Consider the following 20,091-nt stretch of genomic DNA (forward strand, 5'->3'; position numbering starts at 1 on the left):
AGTTCGAAAAAAATACCCATAGACAAAATAAACCCAATTAAGCAAGAACTTCTCTTGTCACAAATATTTATGTGACAATTCCCCCCTTCCCACAAAATGTTTGCCCTCAAACATGAACAACTAAGACCACTAATAAACTAAACTATGAGTCCATCAGGTGTCTAGAAAAATGAAAACATAAACAATAATTAGTAGTTATAATAACAACTTAGAATTAAGTTTCTTAAAAACTAAATTTCTTAAAAATAAATTTCTTAATAATAAAGAAAAAAAACAAGATCACTTTTCCTTGCACAGGAAATCAAGGCCAATTTGGCTTCACTTTAGGGTGGTTAAACAGCCCTCACTTGCACTGAATTTACGCTATAATTAAATAGCAAAATGAGAAACCTATCTAACTAAGTCCATCCGGTTTAACAGTCTTATGACAAAAATCTTATGACAACATTCTTATGACAAAACTTAAAATTAAACAATACTTAAAATTAAACAATCATAGATAATGAAAATATCTTTATAGATATACATTTTTTTACAATTCAGAACAATGCAGTTCAAAGTAGGCAAAATTAGTACACAAGAAAATACTTTTCTGTGTTATAAGTAATATAGAATCAGTTTACAAACTGTCTATCAGACGTGACCAGAGTATGGGTTTGTATTGGATTATTTATCCATCATTTTTTATCGTTCGTTATTGAACCAGGATTTACAATTCCGAAGAAATACCAATAAGTAACAGAGTCGTCAAACAAGAATAATATTCAAATTATCCATTTTGCGAAAGTCAAATCAGGTCAGGTTTATAAAACTATAAATACCTGCCAATCAAGGTGGACAGAATAGGATTTACATAACACAATACCCATCTATTTATCAATCAGTTCATGACCAAAGTCAATTGGTACTAAAAAGCAAAACAGAAACTAGTAAGTTAAGCTCATACCTTAGGATATACAAAAATCCATATAACAACCTGCAGCAAACACTCAACAGAGTGACATTGTTTGTAAAAGAAAAGAGACCAAGGCAATAACCAAGCTGGCATTCCTTAAAAGAACACTCCAAGTGTAGACAAAACGTCAGCATTTCTTGTACAAACAAAACAAAATTGTGTGATCAACTATGGCTTTCAGTGAGTTGACACTATTCGAGGGGTGATCAATCCAAAATTTAATGAATGACACTAGTAATACTTAATTTATAGTCTAATACTGGTATTAACAGTAAGACTCTAATGTTTATCACATTTAGACTTAAAAACTAAACAGAAACACACTTTCCTGTATTAGAGGCAAAGTGATAATTCCAAAAGAATTAATTACTAGTTAAGCACGCCAAAGCAGTACTTACTTTGTTAGAGACAAAACAACTTTCTTATGAACTAAGACTTATTTAAAGAACTTTTAGGAAAGCTATACCATACTTAAAGTTTATGAAATACAAACTATCAATAATAGAACTAACAGAACTTTTGTGCATCAGAAAGTAGCTCAAGTCTCTGAAACACAAAATTCCAAGATATACATTCTCAAGTTCCCTGGAGGTTCAATGGGCCGATAAAAGGGCCTCCAGTGGACTAAAGAAAGAAGGGCTTAAACTTAAAAATAAAAACATTACAACATAATCCGTTATACAGACGGAACCAAGAAATAAATCAATGTGTGTGCATGTATATAACTAAGTGTATGATAACCAATATAATCAAATATTTGAAACTACCAAAATCCCGAAACTAGTGTATGTTATTAATAACAAGAAAAAACATAGTAACGAAGAAAGAAAGACTTAACTAACAAAATTTGGGCGCCAGTGACCACAAGGATCACGTTCCAGTTTACCGAGGGTAAATAAACGGTTTATCGTCAATAAACTAGATTATAGTGTCCGTACTGAGCACAAGAAATGAAGGTACCAAACTCCAAATCATGAGAACAGAACAGTCACAAAAGAATTATAAATATATATTGCAATAATGTGAAGGCTTTGGTAGGCCTACACACTAAAACATTGGCTTCCTTAAAGAGAAAAAACAAAACTAATCTACCTGAAAAAAAAAACCAAATTCTTAATTTTAATATTAACAAGTGGTCTAACATCTTGTCCACAATGAGATAGCGACACACATGCGTCCATGTTGTTTGTTGTAAACTTATATTTATTACTAGTAACTGCTGACGACCTATTGTCATCCTTGTGCACAGAACGCAAAAGATCGTTGGCTAGTTTTTGAATTATACTTAATAATAACTAAAACGTCCTGTTGACATTTACTTTATTGTACTTTAATCAAAATAAACAATTATCCAAATTGTTATTATAATTGATAAAGAAAACAATTAACCAAATTCTTTTGAAAATTGATAAAGATGATGATGATGCTCTTTATTAAGGAATAACACGTCGTTATTTTCGATTAAATATACGGCAAAAAAGAAACAACGAAGTCTTGTGGAGACATTGACAGTTATCCATGTTTGTAAACAATGTAGTATTTACTAGTGCCTAATGTCAGATGACACCACAACAACAACATATTCAATAATGACAGAAGTGCGCTGTCATTGAAAAATAACCATGAAAAGTCTCGTTACCATTTTTGTATATGAAATGGTAATATCATATAAAAGATTCTTTGAAAAAGGTATTTCATTATATAATAACAATATTGAACATTATTTGCATGTTTATGTTTCATCATGATAGATGAAAAATGTCAATGTACACATTTTGACAGATAGTATTTTTAAAATGTAAACAAGGTATATGTTTTGACAGTATTTGCGATAATAATAAGGTAGGTAATTTATTTTTCACAAATTCGTAATTTAAATGTGTACTGGATTCATAAAAACTTGAATATTACTGTGCAAATATATTTAAAAAGTATGTATCGTACGTATGTTTGTACCTTGTATGCATTGCAATTACAAATAAACTGAATTTTAATATCACAGTTGTTTGTATTGATATGAAAAATATACCTCCGTATTGAATATAAAAACACAAAGATTTTAACAAATGCATGTTAATTTTTTAATTTGATTCGGTATTATTATTTACCATTCATAAAAATACAATAGCTTTTGATTGCTGTAATCATTTGAAAGTGTAAAAAAATACAACACTCGTTTTGACGTTTAACCTTTGTTTATTTTGACAACTAATCTTGTTCATAGATCAACAAAAAAAAAAATCAGAGACAATCGATATTATATTTTAAGAAAAAATAATAATTAATTTACTCAACTTTCGAAAACTTCAAACTTCAACAGTAATAAGTTGTCTATACTCAAACAATGAAAAGTTCTTTGCAATACAATGACATTCGGAAATGCAAACAACATAATTATTATAGGTTATGTATGAGAATACATGAACATAACATTGAATAACATTAATATTAAAGGTTATAATGGTTATGGCTCATGAAAAAGAGCTAGCTCAATTGTGCGGCTTGCTCAGGAACTACTTATTGCTAATTTCTATACCTTTTTTGAAAGAATTGTGTTTTTATACGGACAAAACTATTTATCCATATCCATCCTCATTCAATGTCACCAATTTGTTAGTTAGGTTAGTTAGTTAAAAATAATAGTTACCCAAGAACAGAGTCCTGTGGTACACATCTTATCTTATATCAGAGTACAGTACAATAATTAGACAATTCTATCATCCAATGTTACCAACTTTGTTAGGTTATGTCAGTTATTTACAAATAATGGTGACCAGGGGATATAAAGTCATGAAAAGTGATGAAACAAAAACTAGGTTAAATATGTTACATAGGTAACTATTAAACCTAGTTTTTGTTTCATCACTTTTAGTGACTCTATATCACTTTTAAAGGTGTGTTTAATTGTCATTTTGATGAAATATCATGTAATGTATGCAATTTTAGGTAGGTACATTCCAATGTTTAAAAGGAAACGGTAGAGCTGAGATGTCCATCTCATGATTGTGGGATAAATTTCCTGTCAAGTAGGTTGGGTGATCATAAATAATAAGAATGAATTCTTAATGGAAAATATATTGAAACATCAAAAGTTACAACAAAAGAGTACAGATGATAAACATGTAACCATAGAAATAAATATAGGCACATACCCGATGGACTCCTGAATCAAACTAAACTAACTTAACGTGAAACGAAAGAATGACAACGGATGGCGAACGAAAACTTGCTCTCGGCAGCGGGGAACGGACCCGGGACGAAGGCCAGGACATCCTTCTCTTAGTGGAAGCAGGAGGACGCATCTCCTTCAATGGACGCCTGCAGGGGCATCAGGCCTGCAGCACGTGGTAGTCGACCAGACTCTTCAACGGAGCCAAGACAGCAATCCGTTTTCTTAGTGGCAGCGGGAGGACAGCAACTCCCTCAATAGACGCCTGCAGGGGCATCAGGCCTGCAGCACGTGGTAGTCGACCAGACTCTTCAACGGAGCCAGGACAGCAATCCGTTCTCTTGCGACACGGGGACACTCCGCCAAGAACAACCAGCCACAGCTAGGACCAAACCAATCTCGGTTTCAAGTCCGTAACACGAGCACTCCGACATGACCATCGGCCAACACTCAATAAAAGCGGGATTCCATATTCCCCACTAAAATAATAACAAACACGAACTGTACGTGAATGGATAAACACCCCGCGCCTTTTTTTAAAGAAATAATAACTCCTATTCACATGATTAACTCAGATTCAAGCCCCTTTAAAAGAGAGTGACTGGATCCACCGATCAGCAGGCCTAGCTGACCGGGGAGGAAGTGACCATAAACAAAACTGTACTTCCTTCCTTCAAAATATTGCCAAAGTTCGAAAAAAATACCCATAGACAAAATAAACCCAATTAAGCAAGAACTTCTCTTGTCACAAATATTTATGTGACAATTCCCCCCTTCCCACAAAATGTTTGCCCTCAAACATGAACAACTAAGACCACTAATAAACTAAACTATGAGTCCATCAGGTGTCTAGAAAAATGAAAACATAAACAATAATTAGTAGTTATAATAACAACTTAGAATTAAGTTTCTTAAAAACTAAATTTCTTAAAAATAAATTTCTTAATAATAAAGAAAAAAAACAAGATCACTTTTCCTTGCACAGGAAATCAAGGCCAATTTGGCTTCACTTTAGGGTGGTTAAACAGCCCTCACTTGCACTGAATTTACGCTATAATTAAATAGCAAAATGAGAAACCTATCTAACTAAGTCCATCCGGTTTAACAGTCTTATGACAAAAATCTTATGACAACATTCTTATGACAAAACTTAAAATTAAACAATACTTAAAATTAAACAATCATAGATAATGAAAATATCTTTATAGATATACATTTTTTTACAATTCAGAACAATGCAGTTCAAAGTAGGCAAAATTAGTACACAAGAAAATACTTTTCTGTGTTATAAGTAATATAGAATCAGTTTACAAACTGTCTATCAGACGTGACCAGAGTATGGGTTTGTATTGGATTATTTATCCATCATTTTTTATCGTTCGTTATTGAACCAGGATTTACAATTCCGAAGAAATACCAATAAGTAACAGAGTCGTCAAACAAGAATAATATTCAAATTATCCATTTTGCGAAAGTCAAATCAGGTCAGGTTTATAAAACTATAAATACCTGCCAATCAAGGTGGACAGAATAGGATTTACATAACACAATACCCATCTATTTATCAATCAGTTCATGACCAAAGTCAATTGGTACTAAAAAGCAAAACAGAAACTAGTAAGTTAAGCTCATACCTTAGGATATACAAAAATCCATATAACAACCTGCAGCAAACACTCAACAGAGTGACATTGTTTGTAAAAGAAAAGAGACCAAGGCAATAACCAAGCTGGCATTCCTTAAAAGAACACTCCAAGTGTAGACAAAACGTCAGCATTTCTTGTACAAACAAAACAAAATTGTGTGATCAACTATGGCTTTCAGTGAGTTGACACTATTCGAGGGGTGATCAATCCAAAATTTAATGAATGACACTAGTAATACTTAATTTATAGTCTAATACTGGTATTAACAGTAAGACTCTAATGTTTATCACATTTAGACTTAAAAACTAAACAGAAACACACTTTCCTGTATTAGAGGCAAAGTGATAATTCCAAAAGAATTAATTACTAGTTAAGCACGCCAAAGCAGTACTTACTTTGTTAGAGACAAAACAACTTTCTTATGAACTAAGACTTATTTAAAGAACTTTTAGGAAAGCTATACCATACTTAAAGTTTATGAAATACAAACTATCAATAATAGAACTAACAGAACTTTTGTGCATCAGAAAGTAGCTCAAGTCTCTGAAACACAAAATTCCAAGATATACATTCTCAAGTTCCCTGGAGGTTCAATGGGCCGATAAAAGGGCCTCCAGTGGACTAAAGAAAGAAGGGCTTAAACTTAAAAATAAAAACATTACAACATAATCCGTTATACAGACGGAACCAAGAAATAAATCAATGTGTGTGCATGTATATAACTAAGTGTATGATAACCAATATAATCAAATATTTGAAACTACCAAAATCCCGAAACTAGTGTATGTTATTAATAACAAGAAAAAACATAGTAACGAAGAAAGAAAGACTTAACTAACAAAATTTGGGCGCCAGTGACCACAAGGATCACGTTCCAGTTTACCGAGGGTAAATAAACGGTTTATCGTCAATAAACTAGATTATAGTGTCCGTACTGAGCACAAGAAATGAAGGTACCAAACTCCAAATCATGAGAACAGAACAGTCACAAAAGAATTATAAATATATATTGCAATAATGTGAAGGCTTTGGTAGGCCTACACACTAAAACATTGGCTTCCTTAAAGAGAAAAAACAAAACTAATCTACCTGAAAAAAAAAACCAAATTCTTAATTTTAATATTAACAAGTGGTCTAACATCTTGTCCACAATGAGATAGCGACACACATGCGTCCATGTTGTTTGTTGTAAACTTATATTTATTACTAGTAACTGCTGACGACCTATTGTCATCCTTGTGCACAGAACGCAAAAGATCGTTGGCTAGTTTTTGAATTATACTTAATAATAACTAAAACGTCCTGTTGACATTTACTTTATTGTACTTTAATCAAAATAAACAATTATCCAAATTGTTATTATAATTGATAAAGAAAACAATTAACCAAATTCTTTTGAAAATTGATAAAGATGATGATGATGCTCTTTATTAAGGAATAACACGTCGTTATTTTCGATTAAATATACGGCAAAAAAGAAACAACGAAGTCTTGTGGAGACATTGACAGTTATCCATGTTTGTAAACAATGTAGTATTTACTAGTGCCTAATGTCAGATGACACCACAACAACAACATATTCAATAATGACAGAAGTGCGCTGTCATTGAAAAATAACCATGAAAAGTCTCGTTACCATTTTTGTATATGAAATGGTAATATCATATAAAAGATTCTTTGAAAAAGGTATTTCATTATATAATAACAATATTGAACATTATTTGCATGTTTATGTTTCATCATGATAGATGAAAAATGTCAATGTACACATTTTGACAGATAGTATTTTTAAAATGTAAACAAGGTATATGTTTTGACAGTATTTGCGATAATAATAAGGTAGGTAATTTATTTTTCACAAATTCGTAATTTAAATGTGTACTGGATTCATAAAAACTTGAATATTACTGTGCAAATATATTTAAAAAGTATGTATCGTACGTATGTTTGTACCTTGTATGCATTGCAATTACAAATAAACTGAATTTTAATATCACAGTTGTTTGTATTGATATGAAAAATATACCTCCGTATTGAATATAAAAACACAAAGATTTTAACAAATGCATGTTAATTTTTTAATTTGATTCGGTATTATTATTTACCATTCATAAAAATACAATAGCTTTTGATTGCTGTAATCATTTGAAAGTGTAAAAAAATACAACACTCGTTTTGACGTTTAACCTTTGTTTATTTTGACAACTAATCTTGTTCATAGATCAACAAAAAAAAAAATCAGAGACAATCGATATTATATTTTAAGAAAAAATAATAATTAATTTACTCAACTTTCGAAAACTTCAAACTTCAACAGTAATAAGTTGTCTATACTCAAACAATGAAAAGTTCTTTGCAATACAATGACATTCGGAAATGCAAACAACATAATTATTATAGGTTATGTATGAGAATACATGAACATAACATTGAATAACATTAATATTAAAGGTTATAATGGTTATGGCTCATGAAAAAGAGCTAGCTCAATTGTGCGGCTTGCTCAGGAACTACTTATTGCTAATTTCTATACCTTTTTTGAAAGAATTGTGTTTTTATACGGACAAAACTATTTATCCATATCCATCCTCATTCAATGTCACCAATTTGTTAGTTAGGTTAGTTAGTTAAAAATAATAGTTACCCAAGAACAGAGTCCTGTGGTACACATCTTATCTTATATCAGAGTACAGTACAATAATTAGACAATTCTATCATCCAATGTTACCAACTTTGTTAGGTTATGTCAGTTATTTACAAATAATGGTGACCAGGGGATATAAAGTCATGAAAAGTGATGAAACAAAAACTAGGTTAAATATGTTACATAGGTAACTATTAAACCTAGTTTTTGTTTCATCACTTTTAGTGACTCTATATCACTTTTAAAGGTGTGTTTAATTGTCATTTTGATGAAATATCATGTAATGTATGCAATTTTAGGTAGGTACATTCCAATGTTTAAAAGGAAACGGTAGAGCTGAGATGTCCATCTCATGATTGTGGGATAAATTTCCTGTCAAGTAGGTTGGGTGATCATAAATAATAAGAATGAATTCTTAATGGAAAATATATTGAAACATCAAAAGTTACAACAAAAGAGTACAGATGATAAACATGTAACCATAGAAATAAATATAGGCACATACCCGATGGACTCCTGAATCAAACTAAACTAACTTAACGTGAAACGAAAGAATGACAACGGATGGCGAACGAAAACTTGCTCTCGGCAGCGGGGAACGGACCCGGGACGAAGGCCAGGACATCCTTCTCTTAGTGGAAGCAGGAGGACGCATCTCCTTCAATGGACGCCTGCAGGGGCATCAGGCCTGCAGCACGTGGTAGTCGACCAGACTCTTCAACGGAGCCAAGACAGCAATCCGTTTTCTTAGTGGCAGCGGGAGGACAGCAACTCCCTCAATAGACGCCTGCAGGGGCATCAGGCCTGCAGCACGTGGTAGTCGACCAGACTCTTCAACGGAGCCAGGACAGCAATCCGTTCTCTTGCGACACGGGGACACTCCGCCAAGAACAACCAGCCACAGCTAGGACCAAACCAATCTCGGTTTCAAGTCCGTAACACGAGCACTCCGACATGACCATCGGCCAACACTCAATAAAAGCGGGATTCCATATTCCCCACTAAAATAATAACAAACACGAACTGTACGTGAATGGATAAACACCCCGCGCCTTTTTTTAAAGAAATAATAACTCCTATTCACATGATTAACTCAGATTCAAGCCCCTTTAAAAGAGAGTGACTGGATCCACCGATCAGCAGGCCTAGCTGACCGGGGAGGAAGTGACCATAAACAAAACTGTACTTCCTTCCTTCAAAATATTGCCAAAGTTCGAAAAAAATACCCATAGACAAAATAAACCCAATTAAGCAAGAACTTCTCTTGTCACAAATATTTATGTGACAATTCCCCCCTTCCCACAAAATGTTTGCCCTCAAACATGAACAACTAAGACCACTAATAAACTAAACTATGAGTCCATCAGGTGTCTAGAAAAATGAAAACATAAACAATAATTAGTAGTTATAATAACAACTTAGAATTAAGTTTCTTAAAAACTAAATTTCTTAAAAATAAATTTCTTAATAATAAAGAAAAAAAACAAGATCACTTTTCCTTGCACAGGAAATCAAGGCCAATTTGGCTTCACTTTAGGGTGGTTAAACAGCCCTCACTTGCACTGAATTTACGCTATAATTAAATAGCAAAATGAGAAACCTATCTAACTAAGTCCATCCGGTTTAACAGTCTTATGACAAAAATCTTATGACAACATTCTTATGACAAAACTTAAAATTAAACAATACTTAAAATTAAACAATCATAGATAATGAAAATATCTTTATAGATATACATTTTTTTACAATTCAGAACAATGCAGTTCAAAGTAGGCAAAATTAGTACACAAGAAAATACTTTTCTGTGTTATAAGTAATATAGAATCAGTTTACAAACTGTCTATCAGACGTGACCAGAGTATGGGTTTGTATTGGATTATTTATCCATCATTTTTTATCGTTCGTTATTGAACCAGGATTTACAATTCCGAAGAAATACCAATAAGTAACAGAGTCGTCAAACAAGAATAATATTCAAATTATCCATTTTGCGAAAGTCAAATCAGGTCAGGTTTATAAAACTATAAATACCTGCCAATCAAGGTGGACAGAATAGGATTTACATAACACAATACCCATCTATTTATCAATCAGTTCATGACCAAAGTCAATTGGTACTAAAAAGCAAAACAGAAACTAGTAAGTTAAGCTCATACCTTAGGATATACAAAAATCCATATAACAACCTGCAGCAAACACTCAACAGAGTGACATTGTTTGTAAAAGAAAAGAGACCAAGGCAATAACCAAGCTGGCATTCCTTAAAAGAACACTCCAAGTGTAGACAAAACGTCAGCATTTCTTGTACAAACAAAACAAAATTGTGTGATCAACTATGGCTTTCAGTGAGTTGACACTATTCGAGGGGTGATCAATCCAAAATTTAATGAATGACACTAGTAATACTTAATTTATAGTCTAATACTGGTATTAACAGTAAGACTCTAATGTTTATCACATTTAGACTTAAAAACTAAACAGAAACACACTTTCCTGTATTAGAGGCAAAGTGATAATTCCAAAAGAATTAATTACTAGTTAAGCACGCCAAAGCAGTACTTACTTTGTTAGAGACAAAACAACTTTCTTATGAACTAAGACTTATTTAAAGAACTTTTAGGAAAGCTATACCATACTTAAAGTTTATGAAATACAAACTATCAATAATAGAACTAACAGAACTTTTGTGCATCAGAAAGTAGCTCAAGTCTCTGAAACACAAAATTCCAAGATATACATTCTCAAGTTCCCTGGAGGTTCAATGGGCCGATAAAAGGGCCTCCAGTGGACTAAAGAAAGAAGGGCTTAAACTTAAAAATAAAAACATTACAACATAATCCGTTATACAGACGGAACCAAGAAATAAATCAATGTGTGTGCATGTATATAACTAAGTGTATGATAACCAATATAATCAAATATTTGAAACTACCAAAATCCCGAAACTAGTGTATGTTATTAATAACAAGAAAAAACATAGTAACGAAGAAAGAAAGACTTAACTAACAAAATTTGGGCGCCAGTGACCACAAGGATCACGTTCCAGTTTACCGAGGGTAAATAAACGGTTTATCGTCAATAAACTAGATTATAGTGTCCGTACTGAGCACAAGAAATGAAGGTACCAAACTCCAAATCATGAGAACAGAACAGTCACAAAAGAATTATAAATATATATTGCAATAATGTGAAGGCTTTGGTAGGCCTACACACTAAAACATTGGCTTCCTTAAAGAGAAAAAACAAAACTAATCTACCTGAAAAAAAAAACCAAATTCTTAATTTTAATATTAACAAGTGGTCTAACATCTTGTCCACAATGAGATAGCGACACACATGCGTCCATGTTGTTTGTTGTAAACTTATATTTATTACTAGTAACTGCTGACGACCTATTGTCATCCTTGTGCACAGAACGCAAAAGATCGTTGGCTAGTTTTTGAATTATACTTAATAATAACTAAAACGTCCTGTTGACATTTACTTTATTGTACTTTAATCAAAATAAACAATTATCCAAATTGTTATTATAATTGATAAAGAAAACAATTAACCAAATTCTTTTGAAAATTGATAAAGATGATGATGATGCTCTTTATTAAGGAATAACACGTCGTTATTTTCGATTAAATATACGGCAAAAAAGAAACAACGAAGTCTTGTGGAGACATTGACAGTTATCCATGTTTGTAAACAATGTAGTATTTACTAGTGCCTAATGTCAGATGACACCACAACAACAACATATTCAATAATGACAGAAGTGCGCTGTCATTGAAAAATAACCATGAAAAGTCTCGTTACCATTTTTGTATATGAAATGGTAATATCATATAAAAGATTCTTTGAAAAAGGTATTTCATTATATAATAACAATATTGAACATTATTTGCATGTTTATGTTTCATCATGATAGATGAAAAATGTCAATGTACACATTTTGACAGATAGTATTTTTAAAATGTAAACAAGGTATATGTTTTGACAGTATTTGCGATAATAATAAGGTAGGTAATTTATTTTTCACAAATTCGTAATTTAAATGTGTACTGGATTCATAAAAACTTGAATATTACTGTGCAAATATATTTAAAAAGTATGTATCGTACGTATGTTTGTACCTTGTATGCATTGCAATTACAAATAAACTGAATTTTAATATCACAGTTGTTTGTATTGATATGAAAAATATACCTCCGTATTGAATATAAAAACACAAAGATTTTAACAAATGCATGTTAATTTTTTAATTTGATTCGGTATTATTATTTACCATTCATAAAAATACAATAGCTTTTGATTGCTGTAATCATTTGAAAGTGTAAAAAAATACAACACTCGTTTTGACGTTTAACCTTTGTTTATTTTGACAACTAATCTTGTTCATAGATCAACAAAAAAAAAAATCAGAGACAATCGATATTATATTTTAAGAAAAAATAATAATTAATTTACTCAACTTTCGAAAACTTCAAACTTCAACAGTAATAAGTTGTCTATACTCAAACAATGAAAAGTTCTTTGCAATACAATGACATTCGGAAATGCAAACAACATAATTATTATAGGTTATGTATGAGAATACATGAACATAACATTGAATAACATTAATATTAAAGGTTATAATGGTTATGGCTCATGAAAAAGAGCTAGCTCAATTGTGCGGCTTGCTCAGGAACTACTTATTGCTAATTTCTATACCTTTTTTGAAAGAATTGTGTTTTTATACGGACAAAACTATTTATCCATATCCATCCTCATTCAATGTCACCAATTTGTTAGTTAGGTTAGTTAGTTAAAAATAATAGTTACCCAAGAACAGAGTCCTGTGGTACACATCTTATCTTATATCAGAGTACAGTACAATAATTAGACAATTCTATCATCCAATGTTACCAACTTTGTTAGGTTATGTCAGTTATTTACAAATAATGGTGACCAGGGGATATAAAGTCATGAAAAGTGATGAAACAAAAACTAGGTTAAATATGTTACATAGGTAACTATTAAACCTAGTTTTTGTTTCATCACTTTTAGTGACTCTATATCACTTTTAAAGGTGTGTTTAATTGTCATTTTGATGAAATATCATGTAATGTATGCAATTTTAGGTAGGTACATTCCAATGTTTAAAAGGAAACGGTAGAGCTGAGATGTCCATCTCATGATTGTGGGATAAATTTCCTGTCAAGTAGGTTGGGTGATCATAAATAATAAGAATGAATTCTTAATGGAAAATATATTGAAACATCAAAAGTTACAACAAAAGAGTACAGATGATAAACATGTAACCATAGAAATAAATATAGGCACATACCCGATGGACTCCTGAATCAAACTAAACTAACTTAACGTGAAACGAAAGAATGACAACGGATGGCGAACGAAAACTTGCTCTCGGCAGCGGGGAACGGACCCGGGACGAAGGCCAGGACATCCTTCTCTTAGTGGAAGCAGGAGGACGCATCTCCTTCAATGGACGCCTGCAGGGGCATCAGGCCTGCAGCACGTGGTAGTCGACCAGACTCTTCAACGGAGCCAAGACAGCAATCCGTTTTCTTAGTGGCAGCGGGAGGACAGCAACTCCCTCAATAGACGCCTGCAGGGGCATCAGGCCTGCAGCACGTGGTAGTCGACCAGACTCTTCAACGGAGCCAGGACAGCAATCCGTTCTCTTGCGACACGGGGACACTCCGCCAAGAACAACCAGCCACAGCTAGGACCAAACCAATCTCGGTTTCAAGTCCGTAACACGAGCACTCCGACATGACCATCGGCCAACACTCAATAAAAGCGGGATTCCATATTCCCCACTAAAATAATAACAAACACGAACTGTACGTGAATGGATAAACACCCCGCGCCTTTTTTTAAAGAAATAATAACTCCTATTCACATGATTAACTCAGATTCAAGCCCCTTTAAAAGAGAGTGACTGGATCCACCGATCAGCAGGCCTAGCTGACCGGGGAGGAAGTGACCATAAACAAAACTGTACTTCCTTCCTTCAAAATATTGCCAAAGTTCGAAAAAAATACCCATAGACAAAATAAACCCAATTAAGCAAGAACTTCTCTTGTCACAAATATTTATGTGACATCATGGAACCGGAAATAATAGTGGCCCAAGAACAGAGCCATGTGGTACACCACGGGTTATCCTTCTCAGAGTACAGCCAAATAGTTAGACAACTCTATCATCCAACGTCATAAATATTTTTTCGTTACCTTTGGTAGTTGGAAATAATAGTGGTCCAAGAGAGAGCCCTATGTATATATGGTATACCACCCTGGTATATCACAAGTTGTCTTTCTCGGTTAGCTAGTTTTGATTTGTACATAACAGCAAAATTAATGGTAACCATATAAAATAGAACAGTGACAAAACTGATGAACAAAAGGTTAATAAATTAAAATGTGTTTTGTCTGTGTCAGGTTGAACTACGCCAGCTGTTCTCGGCCTACGATGGGTTGGTCTGCCAGATGAATGTGATCTTCGGGCAGAAGCTGTGGTTCGTCATGCTGGAGCAGTTCTTCATGAAGTACGTGTGGAGTGGCACCGGCATGGTCATGGTCTCGCTGCCCATCCTCATGGGCACCAGTGAAGGTACTAACATTATACTACTACCAATATCGTATCATTTTGGGAGACTGGTATGGGTACCGCTGCCCCGGTACCATTCATTGGATAACCAACACCTCTGCCGTGGGTCACCCCAAGTGGCAAGCTTCGGCCGGTGATTTCGAAGGGATGCCTGTAGATGCAGGCGTTTGGCGTGTCTAATTATTAAATCTCTTTTTTTCCATTTTACTTCCGTTTGTTATAAAAAGTGATAACAACATAATCTAGTCAAGTCTGAAACCATTTATTACAAGAAAAAAAACAAAACGGTTTTTGCAAACTTGTTTTTTTGTTAAACTGGGAAATATTTATTTATCACTTAGGAGTTATTACATGAGACACTTAAATAATATTGTCACGTGTCTGAACACATTTATCTTTACAGTTTTTTCCCCTAAATTACGCTTTCCGCAAATCGTTTCCATAAAACATTACTCTACATGGTGTGAGTACCGTGTTTTTATCAACATTATTTATTGTGATACTTATAACCAATGACATTACAATTCTTCTAGATCTGTTATTGTCTAACAAAATTAACAGAAAATGTGGCAAGTAACGAACCTTCTTATGTTTCCAGTAAATTCTTTGACTTTTGATATAGTGGCATACAGAGCTTTAGGCCAAAAAGGCCCCTTTCTCTTTCATCATGAGTTTAAATTGGTTGTTGGATAATAATTTTTAGTTTTTTGTGAAAAATTTTTTGCAATGTAACATGGCTGCAATTAGGGGGATAATTTACGTAGGGTTTGTTTTAGTTTTTTAAATTGAGTTTTGGCATTTGCGTCGTACTGGGCGAGACAATTGATGGACGGGTTTGAATGGATTGGAATGCCCGAATAAAAAGATTTATTTATTTATTTCTATACATACATTACAGTGTCTACCAAATATTTACATTTGTATATAATACATAAATTTAGGACTGTTGTTAATATGGTGTTTTATGCTGGGTGTGAGGTAGGTTTGAGTAGGTGACACTGTGGTGGGTAATGTTATAATATGTTTCGTGAACACCTCACTGGGAGAACCTGTGCTGAGGTGTTTACCTGGTTATGATTAAATGGTACATGTATTTATGTGTATTGGTTAAATTTTCTTATATAAGTGTAAGTTGGGATTAAATTTTTTTTTAAAAATGGTTATTGTACATTGTTATTTAAAGAAAAAGGAAAAAAAAACATTTATTTATATGCACATATATACATACACCCATGTATACACATACATACATAAATACACATATATGCATGCATACCGATTCCACGAGACTTATGATGTGGTCTGTAAGGAGAGGGAAAGTAAATTCTTAATTTAAACGCCGTTCATGTATGACAAAGAGAGACATTCAAAGAATATGTGTGTATGAATGAAAAAGAATATATAGGATCAGGCGGCGTTTTTTCATATAAAAGTTGCATCGAATACTATATATTAATCTACATTACACTAAGATGTAAACAGAAAGCTGTATGAGACGACCTACTGCCAGTAGGTTATCCTTATGTTTATGTGTAGCTCTATCTTTGGGAAACATTTGAATTAATTGTATTATTTATAATAATACTAGCTGACGCGTCCCCGGTGTTGCTTGACTTTTTTCTACTTTCTATAAATATAATATCCATGTATTAAATTAATAACTATACTTAAACCTTCTGAAAGAAATTCTCCAAATGATAGTGAAAACCCTAGCAAAATCTGTTGAGTAGTATAGAAAAACTAAGCGCACGAACAGACAGACGCGGATAGCGACTTTATTTTATACTATTTAGAGAAGTAATTTGCATGTGTTTACAAATGAAATTGAATTCCTTTAGTTTTACTAGTGTTTGCCACGTAATGATAGTTTAGTACTAAAATCACTAAATCGAAAGTACGACAATTACTGCATCTTGTGCTTGCCACTTTTAAGAACTCTACAACATGTCTGTAGTTTGTAATTTTTAATGTCATTGCCTATAACAATTACAGGTTTATTATTATTTTTGTCCCATCCTATGACATAGGTTGACAAGAAAAGCATCCAAAGTGCAAAATTAACAAAATTCAAGTTTTATTTTGTTATTATGTTATTATGTACATATCTGTTTTATTACTATCTTTGAGTTAAAGTTCAATTCTTATTATAATATTTCTTTTGTTATCGTCTAATGATTATTTTTTATCTCAATATATTTTTACTAAAATCATCTCGATTCATTTAAACATTTTTTTTCTTTTTTTGATTTATCTTTGCAACAATTTAACTACTAACTGATAATGCATGTTAGCATTCTTCCGGCGGGAATGGTAGTTCTACCTTTTACGTCAGTCCTACTTGAATGGCTGTAAAATAGCGATGAGTCGTTTACGAGCGAGCCGCACAATTGAGCTAGCTCTTACTGATGAGTCATATTCGTACGACTCCTGGTAAACCGTACATTGCTCAATTGAACGGTTACTCTTTTCGTTAGGAGATATTTTAGAAAAATAGCGCCACTAAAGTTATCCAAGTATTAATTGTAAATACATACTCAGAGACGTGAACGGTGTCTGACAGACTATCTCTATTTTATTCAATTGTCACTATTTCATCCATCTGCCACTATTTCATCCATCTGCCACTATTTCATCCATCTATCACCATTTCATCCATCTGTCACTGTCACTGGTATGCGTGATTGCCACCGAAAGTTGATAGAATGCATTGCTATTTTATTTTATATTATAGAAACAAACAGTTCATGATTTACAGAGATGAAACAATATACAGGAATAAGATACTTCATGTTGTGTACCTATGATATGTTTCCTTGTAATGTCTGCTAAGTGGTATGTTTATTCCTTAATTACCAGGTGACGTGTGTAGTATATAGGTGTATGTGTGACGTGTGTAATGTAAGTGTGTGTCTGTATGTATGCGCATTGAATAGTTTAAATTATTGACATGATGCCACTTTTGAATTTGGGCAGTGAATCCAAAAAAAAGGTCAATGTTAGAGTTAAGACAAATATTATTTAGAGTATGAAGAGCTCGGTTAATTGGCGAATTAGATGCTGCATTTGTTTTATAATTAAGCGTGTGGAATAGCACTGTATGTCGTGTACGTCTCAAAGGTATGTTAAAGTTAATAAGGGACAGAAGTTCAGTACAGTCAATGTCATTGTTTAAAATTCTGTTTATAAATATTGAGTCAGATACTGCTCGTCTCCGCTGCAAAGTTTCAAATGTACACTCAAAGTTATTGTTGAATCTGTAGGTAATATATTTTATAAATTTGTTTTGGATATGTTCTATACTATCTATGTAAAGTTTATATTCTGGATTCCAAATTGGCGATGCATATTCATGTGTACTTCTGACTAATGCGAAATATAATATTACAATTGTACCCGGACTACTGAATATTTTACTTACACGTAGCACGAAACCAAACATTTTATACGACCCATTAACGATTGATAGCAAACTTATTAAATATATTCAATTCAATTCAATTAGTTTATTCCTTTAAAAACATTACAAAATTACATTTTATTTCGTTTTTAAGTAAATTTGTAAAATGGTATTACATAATAAGTAAACGGTGTATAAACTATACCAGCATCAATAGAGCTTGCCTTTTAAAGGCAGCTTCACTGATGCTAAATATGTCGATATCCGAATTAATTCTGTTCAACAGCACGACTGCTCTCCCCACCGGCATGACCATTGGCAAGTTGGTCCTGCAGGCCGGGAGATAAAACAGTCTATGCTGTCGGTGACGGAGATAACCATCAGGAACATAGAGACTAATACTCTCCATGATAGTCGGATTTACTAACCATCCACGAATCAGTTTGAAGAAGTGTGATACAATATGCACATCTCTTCTGACCCGTAGATGGTTCATACCGAGCATGCCCAAGAGAAAGTCAGTAGGATAGAGCCACGGGTAGTAGCCATACTCCCTCAGGTAGAGGAATCTCAGAAATTTCTTCTGCACTCTCTCCAACATAAGGGAATACTTCACCTGATGTGGGCTCCAAACCACCGACCCACTCTCAAGCCTACTCCTAACCAACGCAATGTATAGCACTTGGAGAACCCGGGTGTCTCTAAAATTCATCGCAGTGCGTAGGACGAAGCCCAGCATTTTCAGTGAAGCACTACACGTCATTTCGATATGAGTATGAAATGTCAGCCTACTATCAAACATGATGCCAAGATCTTTCATAGTGGAGACACGTTTTAAACTTCGGGCATTCATGGTATACCGGTAAAACCAAGTATGACGTGCCCTTGTGAAAGAAAGAATGAAACATTTAGAAACATTGAATTCGATCCGATTCCGTTTACTCCAGTCAACAATTCTATTAATGTCCGATTGGAGTCGAATGCAGTCTTCTAAAGTTTTAATTTCCAAGAATAGTTTTAGGTCATCAGCAAAAAGAAGTGACCTGGAATGCAGAATATTTTCTGTAATATCGTTAATAAAAATTAGAAAGAGGAGCGGTCCTAAATTAGAGCCCTGTGGAACGCCTGAGAGTACAAGGAATAATTTTGACATGAATATTCCATGAGATACAAATTGCTTTCTTCCAGTAAAATAGCTTGCAAAGAATATGAGAAACCGTAAAGAAAAACCTATAGTTGACAATTTATTCAATAATATGTCATGGTTTACGGTATCAAATGCCTTCGAGAAATCATTATATGAGCAATCTACTTGGTAGCCCTTATCTAAAGATTTGGAAACATAATCTGTGAGTACCAGTAGGTTAGTATCTGTTGATCGACCTTTTCTAAACCCATGCTGTTCCGATATTAAGAAAGGCTCTACTTGAAACAGCACATGTTTATGAATTATCGATTCGAATAACTTAGCCGGGGCGGAAAGTATTGCCACTGGCCTGAAATTTTCGACAGATGTCTTTGATCCACTTTTGAAAATGGGACAAATTTTTGAGACTTTCCAGGAATCAGGAAATACACCAGTATCTAAAGATAGGTTGAATATAAAACTTAGTGGCATTTTTAAAAATTCAACACATCCTTTTAAAAAAAATACTGGAAGAAAGTCTGGCCCAAGTG

General features: G+C 33.3%; 1 protein-coding gene across 1 annotated transcript in view; it reads left to right on the forward strand.

The window, feature by feature from the left end:
- Abcd1 (ATP binding cassette subfamily D) overlaps positions 1 to 20,091 on the forward strand; it is a 160,749-nt gene that overhangs the window by 113,210 nt on the left and 27,448 nt on the right. Inside the window, exon 6 of the mRNA XM_089649322.1 lies at positions 14,849 to 15,020. Coding sequence (XP_089505448.1) covers positions 14,849 to 15,020 — 172 coding nt within the window. The remainder of the gene's footprint in view (positions 1 to 14,848; positions 15,021 to 20,091) is intronic.

Source organism: Hesperophylax consimilis, chromosome 29 (assembly GCF_061612785.1).
Source record: "Hesperophylax consimilis isolate HC1 chromosome 29, BYU_Hcon_1.0, whole genome shotgun sequence".
Taxonomy (NCBI): domain Eukaryota; kingdom Metazoa; phylum Arthropoda; class Insecta; order Trichoptera; family Limnephilidae; genus Hesperophylax; species Hesperophylax consimilis.